The 22,995-nt window shown below is 58.0% G+C and overlaps 1 protein-coding gene across 2 annotated transcripts in view; it reads right to left on the bottom strand.

Annotated features, from left to right (window-relative positions):
• The window catches only part of SCARA5 (scavenger receptor class A member 5), a 54,141-nt gene extending 36,859 nt beyond the window's left edge, over positions 1 to 17,282 (bottom strand). For both annotated transcript variants that reach the window (XM_055143901.1, XM_055143909.1), the window contains exons 1-3: positions 17,058 to 17,282; positions 13,926 to 14,041; positions 8,325 to 8,459 (exon numbers count right to left, since the gene is read on the bottom strand). In XM_055143901.1, coding sequence (XP_054999876.1) covers positions 8,325 to 8,459; positions 13,926 to 14,022 — 232 coding nt within the window. In that variant the 5' untranslated portion in view covers positions 14,023 to 14,041; positions 17,058 to 17,282. The remainder of the gene's footprint in view (positions 1 to 8,324; positions 8,460 to 13,925; positions 14,042 to 17,057) is intronic.
• Positions 17,283 to 22,995: the final 5,713 nt, after the last annotated feature.

Raw genomic sequence — 22,995 nt, 5'->3', positions numbered from 1 at the left:
GGGTCACGGCACCCCAGCCACGGGCTCCTCATGGACAGGGCAGCACAGGGGCCAAGGAAATGCTTGCCCATGCACAGCTGGACAGGGAAGCCCCCCTCTCCCGGTCAAAAGTGCACGACACCAGGAACCCCATCAATTGCACATGGAAGCCACCTGCCAATCATAGATCAACCACGCTGAGAGGACTGAGGGAGGGAGGCAGAGATAGAGAGAAGGGGGAGGAGAGAAGGAAAGAAGGAAGGAAGGAAGGAAGGAAGGAAGGAAGGAAGGAAGGAAGGAAGGAAGGAAGGAAGGAAGGAAGGAAGGAAGGAAGGAAGGAGGGAGGGAGGGAGGGAGGGAGGGAGGGAAAGAAGGGAGGGAGGGAAAGGAGGGAGGGAGGGAAGGAGGGAAGAGAGAGGGAGAGGGAAGAAGGAAGGGAGGGAAGATGAAAGAAGATCAGAGAAAGGGAAGGGAGGAGGAGGAAAGAAAGGAAGAGGAAGGGAGAAGGGAAAGGAGGAGGGAAGGAGGGAGGGAAGTAAAGAAGAGGGAAGGAGGAGGGAGGGAGAAGGGAGGAGGGAGGGAGGAGGGAGAGAAGGGAAGGGGAAGGAGGAGGGCATCTGGAAGAGGGTGGCTGGGACCCAGGGACATTGGGACGCCCGAGGCAGGGGCCCAGGAAGACAGGACTTTCCGGGAGGGTCAGGAGTCAAGGGCCTGCGCAGAGACCAGGGCCTCCCACCTTGGCAGACCCTCCTCCTGCTCCACCCTCACTGGTCCCTCTGGGGGGGTCCTGGCCCAGCCCCTGCCCTTTGGAGAGGGCCGAGGGGAGCTGTCCAACCACGTGGGGACCGTGGCCTGCATTCCCAGGCTTTTCATAAGGAGGGTTCGTTAAACACCAGCAACACGGCAGGAAACAGAGAGAGGAATGTGAGCTACTCAGCGCCCCATGGGTGCTGGCGCCCAAGCCCCTCCCACGGCTTCGGGGTCACTCCAGCCTGCATGGAAGCAGGCACAGACAAGGTCCTGGCTGGGCCAGGACACCCCTGTGTATGTCCATAAACATATGAACATACACAGACTGGCATGCATGTATGCACATACATGGGCAGCCATGAACGTATGCACATACATGGATGGGCATGTAGAGACAGGCATGCATGTATGCACACAAGGCAGTCATGTACATAAGCACACATGCATGTTAGCATGTACATAGGCATGTGTACGTACGCAGGCACACATGTGTATGTGACCAGTCTTTTCCTCACAGCACTATTTCCTACCCCCCGCCCCGTTTTACCCCCTGAAATGGTGTATAACAGCCTCTGTCTCCAGGTACAGGACATACAGCGCCTCAAAGGGGCCAGGAGAGTGTTAGGGCCCAGGGCTGGGGGGTGGGGCGCCCGCACCAGCACAGACCCTCAGACCCAAATAGCCAGAGTGAGAACTGTGGGATGCAGCCCAGTTCCCTGGGCAAGCCTGGGAGTCCCCCATTACCCTCCCCTCGGGTGGTGCCCGGGGCCTCCCCCCTTTTCCTGTGCTGGACTCACCCTTTTCCTCCCTAGGAACCATCTCCTGAGCCCCGGGGAGGTGTGGGGGCCTGCGGCAGGCCTGCTCTTCACGGCAAGGACAGTCCAGCCTCTCTGCCGGGCTAACACGGGGCATGAGTGCTGCGGGCAACACCTTCCCCACCCCTGAGACGGGCGCTCTTCTGCAAAGATGCAAGGGCTCTGCCCGCTGGACCCACCTCTCCTGGCTCATCGTGTGGGTGGGGATAATGCAGCGGGGAGGGCATTTGCCCCGGTGGCTCAACCGTCTTCAATCTCCAATCTCCAGCACCCCGTATGGTCCCCGAGCACCACCGAAGTAATTCCTGAGCACAGACCTAGGAGTAACCCCTGGAGTACCACCAAGTGTGCCCCTCACTATATGTGTGTGTGTGTGTGTGTGTGTGTGTGTGTGTGTGTGTGTGTGTGTGTGTAGACACACATATATATATACATGTGTGTGTATATATATGTGTCTCTCTCTGGATGTTGGCCGTTGATGGGATTACACACACCTGGGTTCCTCTGCCAGTAACTTCATGCATGAGGCCTGTCCGAACATGTGGAGAGGGGCCTCCAGCATGGCTGCAGCTAGGTTCCAGTGGTCTTCGGCCACCGGGAGCTCTGCTCGGGGTGGGGAGGGAAGCTGGAGCCCATCCCCTCTGAGGGGCCCTGGGGAAGACAGCCAGGCGTGCGGGCAAGAGACTCTGCCTCACTCTCTTCTGAGAGCTTGCTTTTAAGTCTCTCTCTCGATGTTGGCCGTTGATGGGATTAGCTTATCTTTAGCTTATTTCTCCCTCTGGGAGAAACTGGCAAGCTTCTGAAAGTTTCCAGCCCACATGGGACAGCCTTACAAGCTTCCCATGGTGTATTCATATGCAAAATCCAGTAACAAGCTGGATCTCATTCCCCTGACCCTGAAGAGCCCCCAGTGCAACATCGTTAAGAGGGCCGAGTCGAGATAGACTTCTAAGATCTCAGGGAAAGGACGAAATGAGATGTTACTGAGCCCGCCTGAGAAATCGGTGATTAACAGGATTTCATGATTTGTGATATATATGTGTATATATACGCACACATATACATATGTATATATACATGTATATATACATATATATACATGTACATATATGTGTGTGTATATATACACACACACATATATATCTCAGTGTGGCTCAGAGAGGTGTCAATAATTTTCTCAGCTCATAAATGATCAAACTGGTCCTTGAGCTCAGGTCTGCTGGGTTCCCAAACCCCTCCTGGTTCTTTCCTCTCTGCCGGGTGGGTGGTGAGGGTTGGTTTGCTGCTCTGGGTCTAAGCTTCAAGGGTAGGCGGCATTGGCGCCAGGCTGGGAGGTGCAGACCGTCAGCAGACGCCCCCAGAGGCCAGGAAGAGCTTGTTCCTCCCTGGGCAGCGGCCCAGGCCAGACTCAGAGCCTTCAGCTAGAGACAACCCCCTGGGGACACGCAGCAGACAGAGGTCAGAAGCAGGAGAGTACAAAGCCCCTGCAGCCAGGAGGAGGGGCGCCCTGCATGGAGCGGGGAGCATGTGAGGCCGAGCAGTCTTTGGGGCTTTTGTTGGTTGTTTGTTGTTTGGGGGTCACCCCCACGATGGGTGGGAGCTGGACCTGGTCATAACCAGCCAGGAGAGTGAGGAATCCCAGATTCCAGTTCCGCTCCCCTGCTGGGGTCATGGGCCAGGTCACTTTTCTGAGCCTCAGTTTCCTCATTTGTGGCCTAGGAACAGTTTTCTGGATCCCTTGGATTTTTACTGAGAATTCGATGTCCTCCTGATACCTTTATAATGGGTGTGAGATTTCTCTGGAGACCCTGAAGCGCAACCCAGAAGAGAGAATAAAGGGCTACTGAGTAAGCTAGGGGGGTCTAGAAGGGGGCTCCACCCATGTTTCCGGTAAAGGACCAGCGAGTAACGAATGTGAGCTGGAAGCACATCTGGTCATTACATAGAAGAATGCGTGTGGCTGGGTCAATAAAACTTTATTGACAAAAGCAGGCAGTGGCCACACTTGACTTCCCTTTGGCTAGCAGGTGGCATCTCCCCTTACTCTGCCCTGTCCTACCTAATCATTATAACAACTTCCTTGTGGGCCCAGAGAATATATTTTTGCATCTGCAGGTGACATATCAATTGCCTCTGTCCCCCCCCCAACTGCCACCCCCCTCCCTGACCCCTGACCCCACTTTTGGCTGGAAGCTTCCAGCCAAGTCAGAGGGCAGTGAAGCCTTGACTGTATCACTGTCATCCTGTTGCTCATTGATTTGCTCGAGTGGGCACCAGTAACGTCTCCATTGTGAGACTTGTTGTTACTGTTTTGGGCATATTGAATATGCCACGGGTAGCTTGCCAGGCTCTCCAAGAAGGGCAGAGGAATCGAACCCGGGTCAGCCGAATGCAAGGCAAACGCCTTACCCACTGTGCTAAAGCCTTGACAGAGAAGCTAAACTTCATGTCACCCTTTGTCTTTCTTTCTTTAACTTTTTTTTTGGTTCCACTCTGCAATGCTCAGGGGTCACTGCCGGGTCTGTGCTCAGGGGTCACTGTTGGCAGGGCCTGCGGGGTTCTGGGAATGGACGCAGCGTCAGCCAGGTGCCAGTCTAAATCCTTAATCCCTGTGTTGTTTCTCTGGCTCTTGCCATTCTCTTCCTTTCCCTCTGGACAAACTGAGGCCGGGAGATCGACCTGTGGGGAACCTGGGTGAGGCTGGGAGGGCCAGAGGCCCGAGGCGAGGCTGACTCGGAACTCCCCAGGAGGCCGGGGGAGGGTGTCATCTGTGGCTGGGGCCCAGCCACGTGGCGCGGGGCCGTGTGAGGAGGCCGGCCCGGAGGGCTGATGACAGGCTGGGAAGCGGTGCGGGGACAGATGTCCGAGGCCGGTCCAGAGGCGTCCCACAGGCGGCCGCACTTGGCAGGGACCAGCTCAGTGACGCTGCAGGGGGTGATGGACAAGCCGTGCGTGGGAGCAAACCCCAGGCAGGGGGCCGCGAGGGGCGGGTCCTGGAGTCCGCCCTGTGCAGGCAGCTCTGGAAGGAGGCGGGAGGGAAACAGTGCATGTGTGGGGGCAAGGGCAGGGGGCTGGTGTGGGGGAGACGGAGCCCGGCATGTGGGGGTCAGCATGGAGGGCAGAGGCCAGCCGTGCTGGTGACCTGCTGCCCATATCCCCCCACCCCCACCCCCACCCCGCTGTACTGCTCTGTGTCACTGATCAGCAGGTTCCACTGATTTAGGGGGTGCGTCTCCATCCACACTGGCCACGCCCCTGTCTCCATACTGTTGTCTGAGTCCATTTATCCTCTGAGGCTGGAGTTTCCTGGGGCCTTCTGGGCAGGACAGTAGGGAGCCCCGCCATGGCGTGGAGGGTTTGGCCCGGCAGTCACGGAGCTCATGGGCAAGGCACTAAATGCCCACCTTGCCTGTGTAATCGCCACGGGTTTCTATGCCCTTTGTGTTTATTTATTTTTGCGGAAAAAAAACAGAGTGTGAACACTACATAACACTTTTTTTAAAAGGTTCTAGACCTTTGGGACAGGAAATACATAACGAGGTGTGACATTTCTGTCTCGGTGATTGAACGGGGTCGGGGGGAGGTTAAAGCGGGAACGGGGGGCACAAAGCTGAGCTAGGCCCAGTGTGGCCCGGGCAGAGCGTTCTGGGGGCCAGAGGGTGAGCAGGCCCAGGGGGGTGACGAGCACATGCGCACATGCATGCACACATATGCACGCACATGCACACCAGTATATGCACCTGCATTCACACCCATGCACATACCCTTGCACACACATATGCACACATGTACACACACACATGCACACACGCGCGCACACACACACACACACACACACACACACGTCTCCAGGCCACAGCTGAAAGGGCGGGATTGGCTGAGTCTGGGGTTTCAGCTCGTGGAGGAGCGAGAGAGGGGCCAGAGAGCGCCTGGCGCCCAGCTGTGCGTGCAGGAGGACAGGGACAGCCAAAGGACTCGAAGACAGAGGAAACTCTCACTTGTGTCTGTCTGGGAAGCCGAGAGGGGCCGAAGACGGAGCACAGGCGGTGACCCAGGTTTGCTCCGCAGCACCACAGGGCAGCCTGGCCCCTCTGCCCCCCACCCCCACCTCCACCCCAGGGCCGTCCCAGCTGGCACGGGGCCGTGGAGCATGCACATTTCTCAGAAACTGCTGGGCTGGGGTCAGCACCAAGTCCTCACGCTTATGGACCAGTCACTGGGCCCTCGGCTAAGGGGCGCTTCAGACCCGCCCACAGACACTCTGCTGAGGGGGCCCGTTGGGATGCCCCCCAGGGCCAACACGATCCTGCAGGTAAAGCTGGGGAGGAGCCAGGCCAGGGCACTTGTGCTACGCCAGCCACTTGACTCCAACACGCCCGCTTCCCTCTGTGCACAGGAATCTTCCGGAATCTCGGGGTTCAGAGGGGATTCCCACCACGCAGACCCTCCCCATGTGGACTGGCCGGGCATCATTCCCGGGGAGGGGCACCCAGAAAAGCAGCTAATTTATTTGGTCACTTTAAATCTTACTGAGGTAAAGGTCTCGGGTCAAACCAGCTATGGGTGGCTGGAGGTGGGAGGCAGGAGCAGATTGGGGCGAGCCTTCAGCCAGTCCTCTCTCTCTCCCTCTGCCCTTCACCTACACCAGGACAGACGGCAGGACAGTGGGGTGTCACCCACGCACAGGCAGCTGGAGGCCCCGAGGGGACGGGGAGCCGCGAGGCACAGGCCTCGAGAGGCCCAGCGAACAGTCACGGCGAGCAGGCCCGGCCAGGGGACGCGGGGCCCAGGGCTCCAGTGCAGGTGCCAGAACAGGACACACGCACTGGACAGAGATGGGCATGGGGACAGGACCAGGTCGCTGTACCCTGGAGGGGGCAGGCAGCAAGGGACAGGACCAGGACATCAATCATACTCTGGACAGCACGTGGGGGATGGGACGAGTGGCCTGGTACTGGGGGGACGGAGATAGCCGGGCGTCGAGGAGCACATATGCGTGTCTTGGGGCCTTCACACGGCACCCAGGGCCCCGGGTGCAGCAGTAGATACATGTTACAGCAACAGTTTTCCTGAGCTGGGGAACACGGTTCCGCCCTTGTTCTGATGGAGCCTCGGGATGCCCTGGTCGGTCCCTTTGGCCCCCGGGCCAGGAGCAAAGTGCTTCTGCTCAGCGCGGGCCAAGAGGACTGGCCCAGGCTGGGCACCGAGGCTCCGCTTTTCTCCCTGGGCATTCGTCCCTTCCGTCACCCTTGCTCACGCTGCCTGGGAGCCCCCACCACACGCATCTGTCCCTGGGGTGGCCAGGCTGCCTCCGGGGAGAAGTGTCAGTAGCCCTGTCAGACACGAGTGTCCCCCTATCGCAGGCCCGTCACCTATCGGCCTCAGCACCAGAACCAAGCCCCCGCCTCTTGGCGGGGCTGGAACGCTTTCCAAACATTCCGGAAATTTGTTATGGTCGAGGCTGCCAAAACCACAAAAGCCAGATCCCAATCTCTCCCTGCTCGGAGCAGACCCAGATCATGTCCGACTCATCCTCCAGGGGTCGCATCCAGGGACCCTCCCCATGTGGACTAACACGCCCCAGCCTGCATGTCTCTCTCCTTGCAGCTGCTGGCTGCCCCCCCCACCGGCCAATGGTTGGTGGACGAACCCCACGAAATGGAGCCAGAGGGCGGGGCCGGCTTGAGGGCTCCACCCAGGTCCCAGTGACCAACGTGGAAACCAGGGAGGTCCTGGCAGCTGCCCCTTGGAGCCCAGTGCAGAGCCCTCTGCCTGCACTTAACCCCAATTCCAGTGGGGGGCAGCACCAGGAGCCCCCCCCCCCCTTAACTCCCCGACCTGGCACTGCGCTGGTGAGCCCCTGCTGCAGTAACCTCCTGGCCACCACCTCTGCTGACCCAGAGTGTCCGCCAGTCCACATCTGGCCTGGGCACTGGGATCTCTGGGGACTCCCTGGAGTGGCCCTGAGAGGTGTTTATTGGAAGTCTCCCCATCTAACTGGGTCCCCAGTTCAAGCACAGAACCTGGCCCAGAGTGGTGCGGAAAAACCCTCAGTCACATCCCCACTGGGTTCTGGAAATTGGGACTTTTAGGGCGAGGATGAGGAAGCATGGCAGGTTAACCTCGAGTCCTGCTCTTTCTGTCAGCGCCCTCCTCCCTCGCCCCTCTACTGATACAGCATTGAGCAGCCCGCACTTGAGGGCTGCCTGGCTCCTGTAAGCTGGGGACCCCCTGTCCTGCATAGAGTCCAGTTCACAAAGTCTACAAGCTCTGCTTCTCCCTGGCAGGAGAAGGCTCCCCCACCCATCCGCCCTGACCCAGCCCGTCTCCAGCGTGTCTTGCCAACAGAAACTGGGCTGAAAAGCCTGGCTGGACCAGGGCAAACCCCCGGCCCTGTGGTTGCGAAAGGGCAGCAAATGGTCCACGACTATGCCTGGCCCCGAAGCGAAGAGCATCACATCTCTGCAGTACCCCACCTCCCTCCCGCCAGGCCCCAGGAGGGCGCAGCGCGATGTGCGGCCCGAGCGCTCTGCAGGCCACATGCCTCGAGCCCCGCGTCTCCTAGCAGCCCGGGTCTGGGAGTGCCCGAACCCCGAGATCCCAGTCCAGGCCACGTGTGTCATTGCAGCCAGCACAGGGGCAGCATCCCGGGCAGCACCGTGACAGCCCGGAGCCCCGCCCACCGGAAGTCCCGGACGCGTCCTCTGGGTCTCCATGGCGACGGGGGGCGGGGCCGCCTCCTCCCGGCCTGGGGACCGCGGGAAAGATGCGCGCTCTTACCTGCCAGGATGAAGATGCCTACAAGCAGCAGGAAGACGAGCAGGTAGAGGCCGAGCACGGCGTGCCGCAGGCCCGACAGGGAGCCCAGCGGGCTGCAGCAGCCGCTGCCCGCCCGGCGTTTTGGGCTCGCTCCTCCTGGAAGCGAGGGAGAGAGGCGTGAGACCCCGCTCTGGAACTCCGGGGTTTGCGGGGAGCTGCTCACAACAACCCCCCCACTTTAAATTTTTTTTTATAAAGTTGTTCACGATGATTTATTACAATATTCCAGCACCAATCCCACCACCATTGCACCTTCCCACCACCATGATTTCCAATTTTCCCAACCCCCACCCGAGCCTGCCCCCAAAGTAGACCCTAAACAATTTATTTTACATTGCTTGTTATGAATAATTCGCTAAATATGATCAAAAGCTATTTCTTTAGAGGAAAGGGTGTGAAAATTGTTGCATCTCACGCACCCCGGAGCTATGAAGCTCTTGTATGAATTGACTAACATCCCGGACACACTTCTCAGCGCCTGGCTCTGTCCATGCAGCCCCTGTGGAAGGTCTCCTTCTCAGTCCTCCAGCCAGGCATACCTGCAGCTCTGCCCCGCCCCCCCACGCCCCCCGGGAGTTCCCCAGCTCTGGCCAGCATCCATAAAGGAGACACCCCCCTCCCCGACCTCCCACTGGCCAGGAAGGAGTAGAAGTAGGAGGGGGCCAGGCAGGGACCCTCCCCACTTCACCCCAGCAGCAGGATGTGTAGGAACAGGCTCAGTCATAGCCACGTCTGAAGCAATGATGTCCCTCAGGTTGGGTGACCACAACAAAGTGCTCTGGATTCTCAAGGCTCATAAGTAAACAAACAAGAGGAAATCTACCCCCAAGAACCTCCCTCTGGTGTGTCAACTGCACATTTACTTGCTGGCTCTGCTGACACCAGGGGTCCAGATTTACAGGGAAACATCTAAATTCCATCCTCTCCATCTGTCCAGTGATCCCAGGCTCACCCAGTTCTGGCCGACATGGAACCCCAGACTCTCAGCACCCCACAGTCCCTGTGGGGGCCTGTTTGATGTGACCCTTTCCAGAAGCACACAGAGGGCTGAAATACTGAGCAGGTTTGTCTGCCCTGGGACAACCTGCAGGCCAGGGTGGGGGCTCCCCCACCTCCCCGCCAGATCCCTACATACCCCGGCCCCCAGCCCAGCAGGAAAACATGTGCTGAGGAATTTTCTCAAACTCTGCCTGATCCCAAACTTATGGGAATAAACTCACCAGGAATAATTAGGATTCAGAACTGCTTTTGAAAGACAGAGCCATGTTGGCGACCGAGAGGTCACTCCGGGTTTGGGGGACAGGGAGTCTTTCTGGGGAGGGGCAACTGGTCACCAGCGCCCTGGGAATTCTTGACCATTCAGGAACATTCTCCCACTCATTTACTCCATTTTATTAAAAAATGCGGTCATTAAACCGGCTAAGGAGGATGGTTACATAATATTTCCATGAAACCTTGGGACAGTTGGGGACGAGTGGTCAGGAAGTACAAATTCAATTACCATCCGCATCAACTCTTCAATGTAAGCAGCTTTAGAAGTTGGCCCCGTTTCCCACCAAGGCCAGCACAGACCACATTGTTCTCAAACTCGCCCCAAATCACTGCTGGCCACAGTTTTCCATCCCTCCCACACACTAGGAATCCGTTGGCCCCCAAACACGTGGGCTTCTTGGGACATTCCTATTTTTCAGAGGGAAGGGGGCATCTGAACAGTCCGCGTGTGGCGCTCAGGAGCTATTCCTGGCTCCATGCTCAGGAGTGACCCCTGGTGGTGCTCAGGCGACCGTATGTGACCAGGTGACCAGATATTTTAACCAGGATTGTGTCTGCGGAAGCCACATGCAAGGTGAGTGCCTTACCTCGGGTACTATTTCTCCAGCCTCGATTTAAATTTTTCAATTTTTATTATTTGGGGTTGGAGGACAAAGCCAGCAGTGTCCAGAGATGGCTCTTGGCTCTGTGCAGTGGTGCCAGGGATCGAACTGGAGGCGGCCACATTCAAGACAAGCACCTTAACCCCTGGACGGTCTCTCCAGAACCAATGTGGCTGTGGTATGTCAGTGGGAGTCAAGTTATTGCAACTACATGGAGGCCTGAGAGGGTACCAGAGGCCAGGAAGCAAAACCAAAGGGCTTGAAGCACAGGCTTTGCATGAGGGAAACCATGTTCGATTCCCCGCACTGCGTGGTCCCCTAAGCACCGTCAGAAGTGACCTTTGAGCACTGAACTGAGAGCAGCTGAGTCATCGAAGATCAAAAAAAAAGAAAAAATTAAGTAAAAACAAGGCCAGGGCAAAAGTACGCTCACCTTTTGCCTTAAAAAATAAAAACCGGAGAGGTAAAAGGAGTGAGTTTCTGAGCCATGGAGGTTCGTGGAGAAACCTCAAAAGCATGTTTGGAAGTGAAGGACCGGGCTGGAACCACAGACGGTCATGGGAGAGGCGCAGCTATGAGACCAGGTGGGCCCAGGGCTTCTGCACACACAGGAGGCACGAGAACGGGAGGTCTTGGTGGCACCATGACGGTGGTTCCACGCAGCGACACCCTTCATCAAGCCCAGAGCCCAGAGCCTAGAGTAAGCCCTGACTATCGCTGGGTGTGGCCCCCGAACAAAAACCAAAGCCCGGAGACCAAACTCAGGCCCACGGACTCCCCAGCTATGAACTCGGGTGACAATGGTGCCGATGTGGCCAGTGTCCTATCTGGTGATGAATGTTGGTAAAGGAGGAGTCTACGCATGGGGGGAGGGAGAGGGGCGCAGGAAGGACATGAAAAATGGGAGCTGGAGCGACAGTATGGCAGGCAGGGCATTGGCCTTACACACGGACGACCAGGTTCCATCCCCGGCTCCATCTGTGGTCCCCTGGCCCTGCCGGGAGCGATGCTGAGTGCAGAGTCAAGGGTGAGCCCCGAGAACCGCCAGGTGCACCCCCAAAAACAATTTTTTTTTGCTTTTTGGCTCACACCTGGCAATGCACAGGGGTTAGCTCCTGGCTTTGCACTCAGGAGTTACTCCTGGCGGCACTCAGGGGACCATATGGGATGCTGGGAATCGAACCCGGGTCAGCCGCATGCAAGGCAAACGCCCTACCCGCTGTGCTATTGCTCCAGCCCCCCTAAAAACAATTTTTTAAAAAATGAAAATGTCTGTACTTTGCTCTTACTTTCGCTGTAAATCTAAAATTGCTCTAAAAAAAGCTAAATATGCTTTGAATAGTGGAGGCTTTGACTCGGGGGCGCTGGGGTCAAAATGCTGACATCAGTTGAACATTCACCCGGATTTGTCTCCTGGGTTGGGCCAGGATCACTGGTGCAACCAGCAGAACACCTGGAGGTGACGGGGTGTCTCTGTGAGACCAGACGGGGTCTGTCTCCCTCCCTCCCTCTAGAACATTCCTTTGGTGGTCAGCCAGCTGTCCTCTGAGGCTTTAGCCACCAGCCAGGGTACCTGAAGCAGATCTGCCAGACGGAGCCTGCGGGGGCCCTCACTGTGTTCAGAGGCTGCCACAGTGTGTGAGCACTGCATATTGGAGCCCTTCTATCAAACTGTCAGCCAGCCTGGCGGGGAGGGACCTCCAAGTCCCTTGAACACCCCCCCCCCAAGAAATAAATGAAGCTGTGACTTGCAGAGAACCGCCCCCCCACCATTCAGGCTAGAGATGATAGTGTTGGTCTAGAGAGGAGCTAGCTCTGATGACTGGCAGGAAGTAGTTAGAGGGTTTTAGAGAGCTCCAGAGCATTCCAGAGTGTTCTAGAGAGTTCTATCCTCACTGGTCCCCTGGCTCGGCCAGGACAGGTGGAGAGGGGAACATGAGGTGAGTTGGGACCCTATGTTTTGTTTTTTCATTTTGTTTTTGTTTTTGTGATTCTGGGGTCACACCTGGCAGTGCTCAGGGCTGACTCTGCACTCAGGGGTCACTCTTGGCAGGGCTCAGCGGACCCTCTGGGATGTCAGGGATCAAACCTGGGTTGGTCACATGCAGGGCAAGTGCCTCACCACTGTGCTCTTTCTGGGGCCCCAGGGACCCTAGGGTGTTGTGTGCCCAGGTGAGTTGGGTCCTGGCCACATGAACAGCAGGGCCCATCATTCCCTGCCTGGGGGGGCGGGGGTGTGTGCGCAGCTTGAAGCCTGAGATGCTGGCACATGGGCTGATGCTCCAGCCCCCTGGGCCAGTTTCTTCTGGACTTTGAGGCCCACCTTGTCACTTTATGACTTTCCTGGGGGCACTGTCATTTTCCTTAGCTCCTATCAGCTCCCCGAGTTCCTGTCTGCAAACCCCTGACCACAGGCCATTGGTGTTGGTCTAGAGAGGAGCTGGATCTGATAACTGGCAGGAAGTAGCTAGAGGGTTTTAGAGAGCTCCAGAGCATTCCAGAGTGTTCTAGAGAGTTCTATCCTCACTGGTCCCCTGGTTCGGCCAGGACAGATGGAGACGGGAACAGGAGGTGAGTTGTTTTGTTTTTGTGGTTCTGGGGTCACACCTGGCAGTGCTCAGGGCTGTAGGGGGGCTCAGGGCTGGGTTGGGACTGGTTGGCGGGTGGGGGGACAGGAGACGGGTCAGAGGGTGTGAGGGTGAACTGGCAGGACCCAGGAGATGCCAGGGAGTCCCCAGCTGGAAGAAGGGGGACCCAGGCTTGTGGAAGATGCCCAGGAACCATCAGCTCATGGGTGAGGAGAAAGGGGTCTCGAGCAGACAGGCTGGAGCAATGGCAGGCTCAGGGGCTGCCTGGTCTAGGCGGGGCCCCCCTCTGAGGGTTCCTCATTCCGGAGGAGGCGTCAGCTGTGTAGGAGCTGACAGCCCCAGGGAGCAGAATCCCGATGCTCTCCCTGCAGGCACCCGGAGCCTTCCTGGGTGCTCCGGCCTGACACGGGAGCTGCTCTCTGTCCCCCCCCCAGCCCCACTGGTTCTGCCCCCTGGATCTGAAGCACCCAATTGGGGCGGGGCTGAGCCCCCCCCACCCGAGGTGGGGCTGGTCTGGTGATGTCACTGGGGCGGGCCGTGGGAATGCAGGGCTGAGCCGTGTGCCAGATGGAAGGAACCAGCCCGAGAGGCACTGGACGGACTGCAGGCGCCTGTGGGCCAGAGCGGGAGCTTCCGTGGGCTTCCGTGGGCTCGGGGACGCCAACCTCCACAGGGACGTCTCGGCAGACAAACGCGCCTCTCCCCCAGGACTTCCGACCTGGCATCTCCAAAGACATGGGGGGTCTTGCTATGTGGCCACTCTGACAGATGCCCGGGGTTGCAGTGGACACCCGCCACACTCCAGCGCCAGCCCCCTTGGGCCCAAGATGGGGGGTGGGGAGCCCCCTGCGGGGTGGCCCCACTTCGGGGTGCAGGCACCTTTGCAGACCCCAGGTCTGGAGCTGGAGGGGCACGGAGGTTCCGGGGGGGGGTCGCAAGGGGCAGACTGGCACTCAGACCCCGAATCCCCCATGAGCCCTGGGCCTGCTCCGCTGGGCCTCTACCTACTCATCTAGCAATGGGTCCACGTCCTGCTCACCTCACAAGGGTACATGGCCATGCCCAGGTGTGGGGGGGAGGGCACAGGGGCCAGCACTCACCGTCATCACACAGGTTCAGTTTGGATAGGCTCCTGCCATCGAAGGGCTCCTCGAGCAGGGAGCCCGAGTCCCGGTCGCTCACTGTGTGCAGGTACATGGCCTGTTCCCCGCCGTGTCTGCAAGGAGAAGGGGGTGCTCAGAGCTCGTCACATACAGCTGCCCTGCCCCCACCCTGCACCCCGGGACCCCCCACCCAGGCCTTGGGGCTTCTTTCCCAGGTGGGTGCTGAGGACGCTGCATGGTGGGGCACGGGCTCCTTTAGCTTCTTTTAAAAAAATATTGGGGGGGGGCCCGAGCGATAGCACAGCAGGTAGGGCATTTGCCTTGCACAAGGCCGACCCGCGTTCAATCCCCAGCATCCCATATGGTCCCCCAAGCACTGCCAGGAGCAATTCCTGAGTGCAAAGCCAGGAGTAACCCCTGAGCATAGCTGGGTGTGACCCAAAAAGAAAAAAAAATATTGGGGGGGGGTGACTGGAGCATATCACAGCAGGTAGGACGTTTGCCTTGCACACAGCTGACCTGGGTTCGATTCCCAGCACCCCATATGGTCCCCCAAGCACTGCCTAGAGTGATTCCTGAGTGCAAAGCCAGGAGGAACCCCTGTGCATCGCCGGGTGTGACCCAAAAAGCAAACAACAAAAACTTGGAGGTCCACACCTGGGGGTGTTCAGGGCTAACTCCTGGCTCTGTGCTCAGGGCTAACTCCTGGCGGGCTCCGGGGTCCCTATGTGGCCCTGGGGTGGAACAGGGCTTGGCCGCTTTCAAAGCTAGGGCCCTTCCCAGCGAATAATCTCTCCGGCCCCCAGTTCACTCTTAAGCAGTGGCTTCTTGGGGCCAGAGAGGCAGCTCAGAGGGCAGGTTCCCAGGGTTGCACGGTGCCCCGAGTGCCCTGGGTGTGGCCCCAAACCAAAGCAAAACAGCAACTAAATATTCTTGGGAAGTTGAAAGCCCTGGGAAGACAGATGGGTGCCAGGCCTGGACACAGGCCTGAGGGCAGGAGAGCCTGGCCGGGGCCCACAACTGGCAGGGTGGGGGGGAGGGGGGCGCGGGCGGAGGGTGGCGTCTGGGACGGAGACCAGGGCTCGGCGGGCCGGCCGCTCCCACTGCCCCGTCTCCCATGGCCGGCACGAGGCAGCACTGGCCTCTGCTGCACAACTGTCCTCCTGCCTTGGCATCTTTGAGTGAGAAGCCGCATTCCTCATGCTCAGGAACACCTGGCACGTGTGCACATATGTATATGCACGCGTGTGCACACAGGCACACACACACTCGAGAGCACAGTGCACAGGCTCCCAGCGCCTGGAAACCCTTCGTGCAGCCTTGGGGTGGGGGGCCCCAGCCTACAGCCTCTCTCTTCCCTGCCCCCAGCGTTCCCCGTGCCAAGACCACCCCCACCCAGCTTCCTGGCGGCCCTGCCGTGGTGTCCAGTTTTCTGGTCTCCACCTAAGTCCTCCACCCCATCGGGGCCCCCTGGGTGGGGTCCCTGGATCCGAGGCTGAGCTGCAGGGGACCCTCGTCATTTCTCCAGCTCGGAGCAGGGACCCGCCCGCTGGCATGGGCCCTGGAGTTTGGGAGGGTCAGTGGAGGAGGCCAGAGCCTGCCGGGGTGTGCTGGGAGGTGGGGGTGGTCAGGCACACCCCACCCTCAAGCCCCTCGCCCCTCCCGCCTCCCCCACTGTTATCTGGCTCCTGCTACAGGGCGACCGGCCCACCCCTCAGCTGGTGGAGCAGGCGCCAGGGGGAGGGGGTGGGGGCAGCCAGATGTGAGTTTGGGGAGCTGGGGGAGGCGCCACCAACAGCTCACGTGTCTGCTCCTTGAGAGTGAAACCCAAGAAGTCTCTGTCCACCTCAGATTTATTGGGGCTGATTTTTCTTGGGGAGGAGAAAACCGAGGTGGGGGTGCCCCGGAGGTGGGGCCTGGGAATGTGGGTCTGGGATGGAGGCTCGGGGCCGTCTGTGCTCCTCGGCATCACCAGCAGCAGCAAACAGAGTGACCCCTTGAGTGTGTGGCACCCAGGTCCCCCCGGAGTGTGGAGAGGGGCACGGGAGGCGTCCGTGTCCCATCTCAAAGTAAGCCGTGCCGTGCCTCAACGGGCGGGGCTGGTGGGCATCAGAGAGCGCTGGGTGCCCCCCCACAGGACCCCTCACCTGCACCCCTCGCCCTGGGCCAGGCTGCGCCCCGAGGCTGCTCTGTGCTGGAGAGTGCCAGTCTCTGGGTTAGCCGCCCAGGCCCCCGGGACCAGGGCAGACTGGGATCTGGGCGGGATGGGACCTGTGCCATAGCTCTGGAGCTGGCGGGCTCAGCCAGGGGGGCAGGAGGCAGAGGGCTGGGGTCCCTCCCCCAGCTCAGCGGGCATCATCTCTGAGCTGGGGGCACCACTGCACACCATGAGAAACCTTGGGCTTTCAAACAAGGCTGCTCAGGGTGGGTGGGTGAGTCTGGGGAGAGCCCCTCCCCCTTGTCCTATGGCCCCGCGGGCAGCCAGGTGGGGGAGGCAGCTCTGCTCCTAGGGTGCCCTCTCGCCACCTGGCCAGACTGAGCCCATAGCTTGGGGTCCCTTTGCAAGAAAAAAATCCTGAGTGCAAACCAGAGCCAGATCTACAGCCGGACCCTCTGACACTCTCTGTGGGCAACTGGAGGACGATGGAGCACTAGGGCGGGACACGCACCTCCAGCGGCCAACTCGATGCTGCCTTGCTTTGTTCCAAAGCCACCGACAGTCAGGAACATAGCCCAGAACACAACCTCTCTCTCTCCAGGAAGCCCACGGTCCCCTTAAAGCCTCTTTGCCACCTGAATCCTAGATGTGCCGATGCCTTATCCATAAGCTCTCCCTCAGCCGGTCCCACCGCCGGGCACACGTGCACACGCATGCACATGCGTGCACACACGTTCGAGGACCTGTCGCCAGCACTCTGCTCCCAGAAGGTTCTGGAGCTGGAGCACTCACCGGGCAGCAGTGCCACTGAGACACGGCACCCTCCCACCCCCAGGCTGATTGCTGGAACCTTCCCTCCCACCACAGCACAGACCGAGGATGCCAAGTGCAGTGCTCACTCCACCTGGCACGTCCCAGTCTCTGGCTGATGTCGGTCGCAGGTGCTGGGACAAAGGTACGCCAAGACTCACCTGAGGGCCGTGCCCCTCAGTTCCTGGCATTCGCCGCGGTGGCCCAAGAGTTGGCCGGTGGCACTGCACTGAGTCGCCGGCAGCCAGACCCAGAGGGCGGCATAAACAGAGGCTGCCGGGGCGCCCGGGGACTTCTGCAGCAGGACCAGGTCAGGAGGCGCCACTGGCTAGTGGGGGCCGAGCGAGGAGAAGGCGGTGACCCCGGCGTCCCCTCTCCGTGCAGCGCCCAGAGATGTTTTGCGCAGGCAGCTCTGCGAGGTGGCGACTGCGTTCTGCACCGCCCCTCTTTATAAAGTTCTGGGAGCAATTGCAGGAGGCTCCCCTGGGGACTGGAACGCAGCCCCCTCTGGTGGCCAATCTCAGCATTACAGGCGTGCCCGACTCCTCCCGGGTCCCCAAGCCTGCCTGGCCCCTGGGAAGCAAAGGTCCAGCTCCAAGGCTTCAGGGTGTGGGGAAAGCTCCGAGGGCGGGGACCCAACGAGCACGCAAGGAACCCAGTCTTGTGAGGTTATCGATAGGAATGGCATCGTTCAGTTTCTCTGCTTAGAGGAATTGTACGTCTTTTTCCTGTAGTCACGTCCACTGCCCAAAGACAGAAGATCCACGCTGGGGGGGCTGTCAGAGGAGTGAGTGTGGGAACCACTTCCCACAGGCACTGTCAATGCAGTCCCACCATGAAGCCTGCCCTCACAGCGCCAGCCCGTGAAGGAGGGCGCAGGATGCAGGAGTGAAACGCGATAGCTACTGAGTATGTGGGTGTGTGCAAGTGTGCGTGTGTGCAAGTGTACACGCATGCAAGTGCGTGCAAGTGCGCATGCTCGAAAGTGTGCATGCATGCAAATGTTTGTGTGTGCAGGTGTGCATGCGTGCAAGTATGCATGCGTGCAAGTGCATGCAAGTGCATGCAAGTGCGTGCAAGTGCATGCAAGTGCGCATGCGTGCAAGTGTGCGTGCAAGTGTGCGTGCATGCAAATGTTCGTGTGTGCAAGTGTGCATGCTTTCAAGTGTGTGCATCCAAGTGCATGTGTGCAAGTGTGTGTGTGCGTGCAGTGCATGTACCTGAATGTGTGTGTGTGTGCGTGTGTGATCCCCAGCAGGTGGACCTGAGCCCCAGAACTTTCAGCCATGCCTGACCAACTGCATTCCCCCAAGGATCTCCCTTTCTTCAGATGCATTGAGGTGGGGGTGGTGCTGGGGGTAGCCTGGGGTTAGCACACCCTGTAACCCTCGACCTTCGCTCTGAAGGTCACGTTCATGAACACACTGGGTTCCAGAGGGCTAGAAATTCAAACTCAGTCCTCGGGGCTGGCGGCTGGTGCCTGAGCATGGTCAGCCTGCAGCAGTCAGCAAAGGTGGAATTTGGGGGCCACCTGCCTCCTATATAGCTCCAGAGGTGGGTCCTAGCAGTGGGAGAGAGAAATAATGGGCCAAGAGTCCCAACAACACTCATCACAGACAGAAGCAGGCAGGGGCAGAGGAAAAGCACTTTAGGGCGTCTGTGGAGTCGGCCTGGTAGTGCCAGATGTTTTTTATACTTTAGCCCATTTACCCTGATCACAAACCCACAGGTGACGCTTACTGCCATCTGGCTTTACAGAGACATAACTGAACCCCTGCTCCGGGGCCAGCCACCCGGGAGAGGCATTGGCACTCCCCTTCCAGTCGCCCATCAAGTCACCAGCATTCCCAGGAATGTAATTTCCAGGGGAGGTGTCCCCTCACTGCTCATACCCCAGGCTCTGCCCTCAGGGTCACTCTCAGTGGCACTTAGGGCACCTGGGGGTGCTGGGAACAGAGCCAGGGTTGGCCGCATGCGGGGCAGGCGCCTTAAGCCTGGTGCTATTAAGAATGGAATCCTGTAAAAGGCCACAGCTGGGACCGGAGTGACAGTACAGCAGGTGGGGCGCTTGCCTTGTAGGAAGCCAGCCTGGATTCGATCCTTGGTATTCCATATGGCTCGCTGAGCACTGCCAGGGTTTATTTCTGAGCACAGAGCCAGGAGAAACCCCTGAGCAAAAAAAAAAAAAAAAAAAGGTAACAGCTACACACATCAGGAGGGAGGCCTGGGCTCGTGGTGCTGGTTGCAGAGAAGTGACATTAACAAACAGAACTGTGGGGTGGCGAGACCCTGTGAGGGTCCATCTCACCTCAAAGGAGCCCTTGGTCCCAGTCGTCACTGGTGTTCCTTGCAGGGGAAGGGAGGAGGGCCTGGCACCCCCAACATGGGGTCGTGCTGCTTCCTGCCCGTGAAACCCACGGCGAGAGCAGAGCTGACAGCCTCACATCTGCCCTCGGACCCGCAGCCCAGCGGCCCTGCTGAGTTGAGGAGCTGCCTTCCTTGGATGACCCGCAAGCCTTCACCCCGATTCTGCTTTTCCGGAGCACTGGGAAAGGATCCGTCTGCATGTTTGTCTGCTTGGTCTGCTCTCAGCATCAGGAACCAGCAGGCGGCGGCCCCGGATGGGAACCAAACAGCAGCTGGAGGGAGGGGAGGTGCAGAGAAGGCTGGACAGTGGGAGGGGGCAGAGGGGGTCTGGGTTCCCTCCCGGAATGGGGTGAACTGGGCCACCGTTCTTATCTGCAACCTCGTTTCCCAAACAGAACTGTTCACACCTATCTTTAATTCACAGCTTCTTTGTAATTAGAAAGAGTGTTAGCCATACTGAAATAACAAACAATTGCCCATCACCACTATTTTTGTTTGTTTGGGGCGGGGTGGGCCTGCACCTGGCTTACTCCTGGCTCTGTGTTCAGGGATCACTCCTGGCGGGGCTCAGGGAACCACATGGGGTGCCAGGAGTCAGCTGTGTGCAGGGCAAGCCTGCAGTGCTCTCTCTCTCTCTCTCTCTCTCTCTCTCTCTCTCTCTCTCTCTCTCTCTCTCTCTCTCTCTCTCTCTCTCTGGCCCCCGTCAGAATTCTTTGTAACTGTATGGGTCAGGGACCAGGAGAGCAGGTCAAGAGGCTGAGGGGTTGGGGGTCCAGGTGTCCTCCTGGAATCACAGGGTCCCGGGAACACAGAGCCACGAGTGGGTCCCAAAGCACAGCAGGGTGTGGCCATGAAACAAAACAGAAAACGCCAAAACAACCAGGACAGCGGTTCAGAGGCGGACTCACCCCAGGTTACGCAACCCGCGCCGCCAGCATCCCTGGGACTTTTGCTCTTGCAAAACTGGAATTGCTGCTTATTAAACACCAACCCACCCCACCCCGTCCCAAGAACCCCCACCCCCCACCCCCCGTGCTCTGTTTTTCGTCTGTGGATCCAACTCCTCTTGGGAACTTGCACTGTCTTCATTTGTGGTCCAGTCTGACAAAATCTATTCTTTATCATTTTTCTTCATGACTTTCTGTTTAGGTTTGTTAGGTTTTGTTTTGCTCACTTGTCTCGGGGGGCCCCACTCAGCGGTACTCAGGGTTTATTCTTGGCTCTGTGCTCAGGGATCACTCCTGGGGGAGCTCGGGGGAAGCGATGGGGTGCTGGGGACCAAACCCAGATCTATGGTGTGCAAGGCCAGCGCCGTACCCACTGTACTCTCTCTCCGGCCCCTCCTGTGTGGCCTAGCTTTGTGAAATGGAAATATTTAAAAATAGTCCTTGCCCCCTGGGGACAAGCCAGAATTGCTTTGTTTTGGGCTGTGGTAGACTTGGCAGGGACACGACGCTCCTTTGGGGCGCCTAGCCCAGCCACGTCACCTGTGCCTATAGTGTAAAGGCTCACACTCAGCCTGCCTCGCCCACTGGTGAAGAGAACCACCCCTCCCCCACTTCCCTCGGACTCCCCGGATACACAGGCAGAGTCGGGGGTTCTGCTCAGCCGGGGACCTGGCATGGAGACTCGAGCACGCAAAGCGAGTCCACAACTGCAGCTCTGGCCCCTGGCCTTCACGTTTCTGTTTGGTTTTATGTCACACCCAGCACTGCTCAGGATTTACTCCTGGCGTGGTGCTCAGGGGACCCAAAGCAGTGCCAGGAGTGGATCCATGGCCAACTGTATACAAGACAAGTGCCTTAACCTCTTTGCTACTTCTCTGGGTTACTCATGGATCTGTGCTCGTAGATAACTCCTGTCAGGGCCAAGGATCTTGGCTGGAACTGGAAGACATCATATACAATGAAGTCAGAAGACTATTTTGGTCTTGTTGGTTCTGGTCATTGATAGCAGGTGTGATGCGATGTCTTTGTGGCATAGCTCTGTGTTTCCCTGGTGACTCGTCATGTGGAGTTCCTATTTAATTTGTATGTCTTCTTTGGGGACAGTTCCTGTGTCACTTTGAAAATCAGGCTCTTTTCTGCTCATGATTTGTAGTTCTTTATAAATCCTGGCTCTGACGCCTTCAGACACACATATTTGCGAATACTTTTCCCCTTATTTGGGGTTGATGTAGCAATTCCTGCACTTGTTGCTCTGGGCATCATCATTTTTTGTTTTTATTTATTTATTTGGGACTGGAGTGATAGCACAGCGGGTAGGGCCTTTGCCTTGCACGCAGCCGACCTGGGTTCTATTCCCAACATCCCTTACAGTCCTCCGAACACCGCCAGGAGTAATTCCTGAATGCATGATCCAGGAGTAACCCCTGTGCATTGCCGGGTGTGACCCAAAAAGCAAAAAAAAAAAAAAAAAGAAAGAAAAGAAAAAAAGAAACTATTGTATATGTTGCATGGTCTGCCAGTTCCAGTGGCTACTTCTGATGCCCTGCAGCAGAAGTGGAGCCTCAGGGGTGGAGGGCAGGGCAGAAGGAGCGAAAGTTCCAAGGAAAAGAAACTTTAGATCATAAATCAGAGCCGGTCCTGAGCAGAATCTGTTCTTCATCAGTTAAGATTTGCCTAGTACTTTTGCTTGTGTGTTTGTTTTTGGACTACGCACAGTGATGCTCAGGGCTTAGTTCTGGTTCTGCACTCAGGGATCACTCCTGGTGGTGCTGGGGGGACCATACGGGATTCCTGGGCTTGAATCCCTGTCGGTCACGTGAAAGGCAAGTGCCCTCCCCGCTGTGCCAGCTCTGTAGCCCCCTAGTCTTTTTATTTGCTCCTCTATCACTTTAACTCTTGTCTTAAAAACAAACACCTGTGACTTATTAAGTAGGAACAATGAAATGATCTCTCAAAGAGATGACTGAGACAGGCTGAGTGAAGGACACAATTCTGGGTTTAGAGCCTTAAGACGGGACTTTAACGTGACAGCCCTCAGTTGTGTGTCTTGGGGGTGCATCACCAGCCTTGGTCTCTGTGCTCTGGTGCCCAAGAAGACAGTGACCCCACCAGCACAACTGTCGGAGGATGGCATGGCCAAGGCAGTGGTGCAAGGCCGGTTTCCTGAGGTGTTCTCAGGATTCCTTTTAAGAAAGAATGAAGTGAGAGTTCTTGGGGCAATCAAAGGGCACTCTTTTCTGATAGGCTGGCTCTCCACCGGGGCGGGCCCGAAACTCTTGATTGGCTGGCTGCTGAGGTCTCGTTGCAAGCAGAGAATGGACAGAACCCACGGCCCAGACGCCCAAGGCCCCACATGCTGGTCCACCCTCCCCGGCTCTCCTCCTCTGGACAAGTCGATGACATCTCTGCATCTTCCTTCCCCTCTCTGGGAATCATTATTCCCTTCCAGCGCCCCAGCTCAGGGGTTGCAGAGACATTGAAAACGCCAACACCCTTGGCAATCCCCAGTGCCCTGGGACAGAGAGGAGGTTGGAAGTGCCCCTTCCTTTGCTGGTGTCCAGCTGCTGGTCACTGGCGCTGAGCCCCCAACAGGGACCATGGGGGGATTCCTCGCTCCATAGCCAGTGGGAACTCTGCTCGGTCACCTGCCCCATTCATTCATTTCCCTGGAAACGGGAGGGGGTGGGCAATGGATCAAATGGCAGCTGGGTTTGCCCAGCCTCCTCCTGGATACAGGACACTCACCCACTCCCCAAGACCTTGCTCTGATCCTTGAATTGTCAAA

The sequence above is a fragment of the Sorex araneus genome, chromosome 1 (genome assembly GCF_027595985.1).
Source record: "Sorex araneus isolate mSorAra2 chromosome 1, mSorAra2.pri, whole genome shotgun sequence".
Classification (NCBI taxonomy): domain Eukaryota; kingdom Metazoa; phylum Chordata; class Mammalia; order Eulipotyphla; family Soricidae; genus Sorex; species Sorex araneus.
Note: the sequence above shows the minus strand (reverse complement) of the source record. Positions and strands in the feature narration are given on the sequence as shown.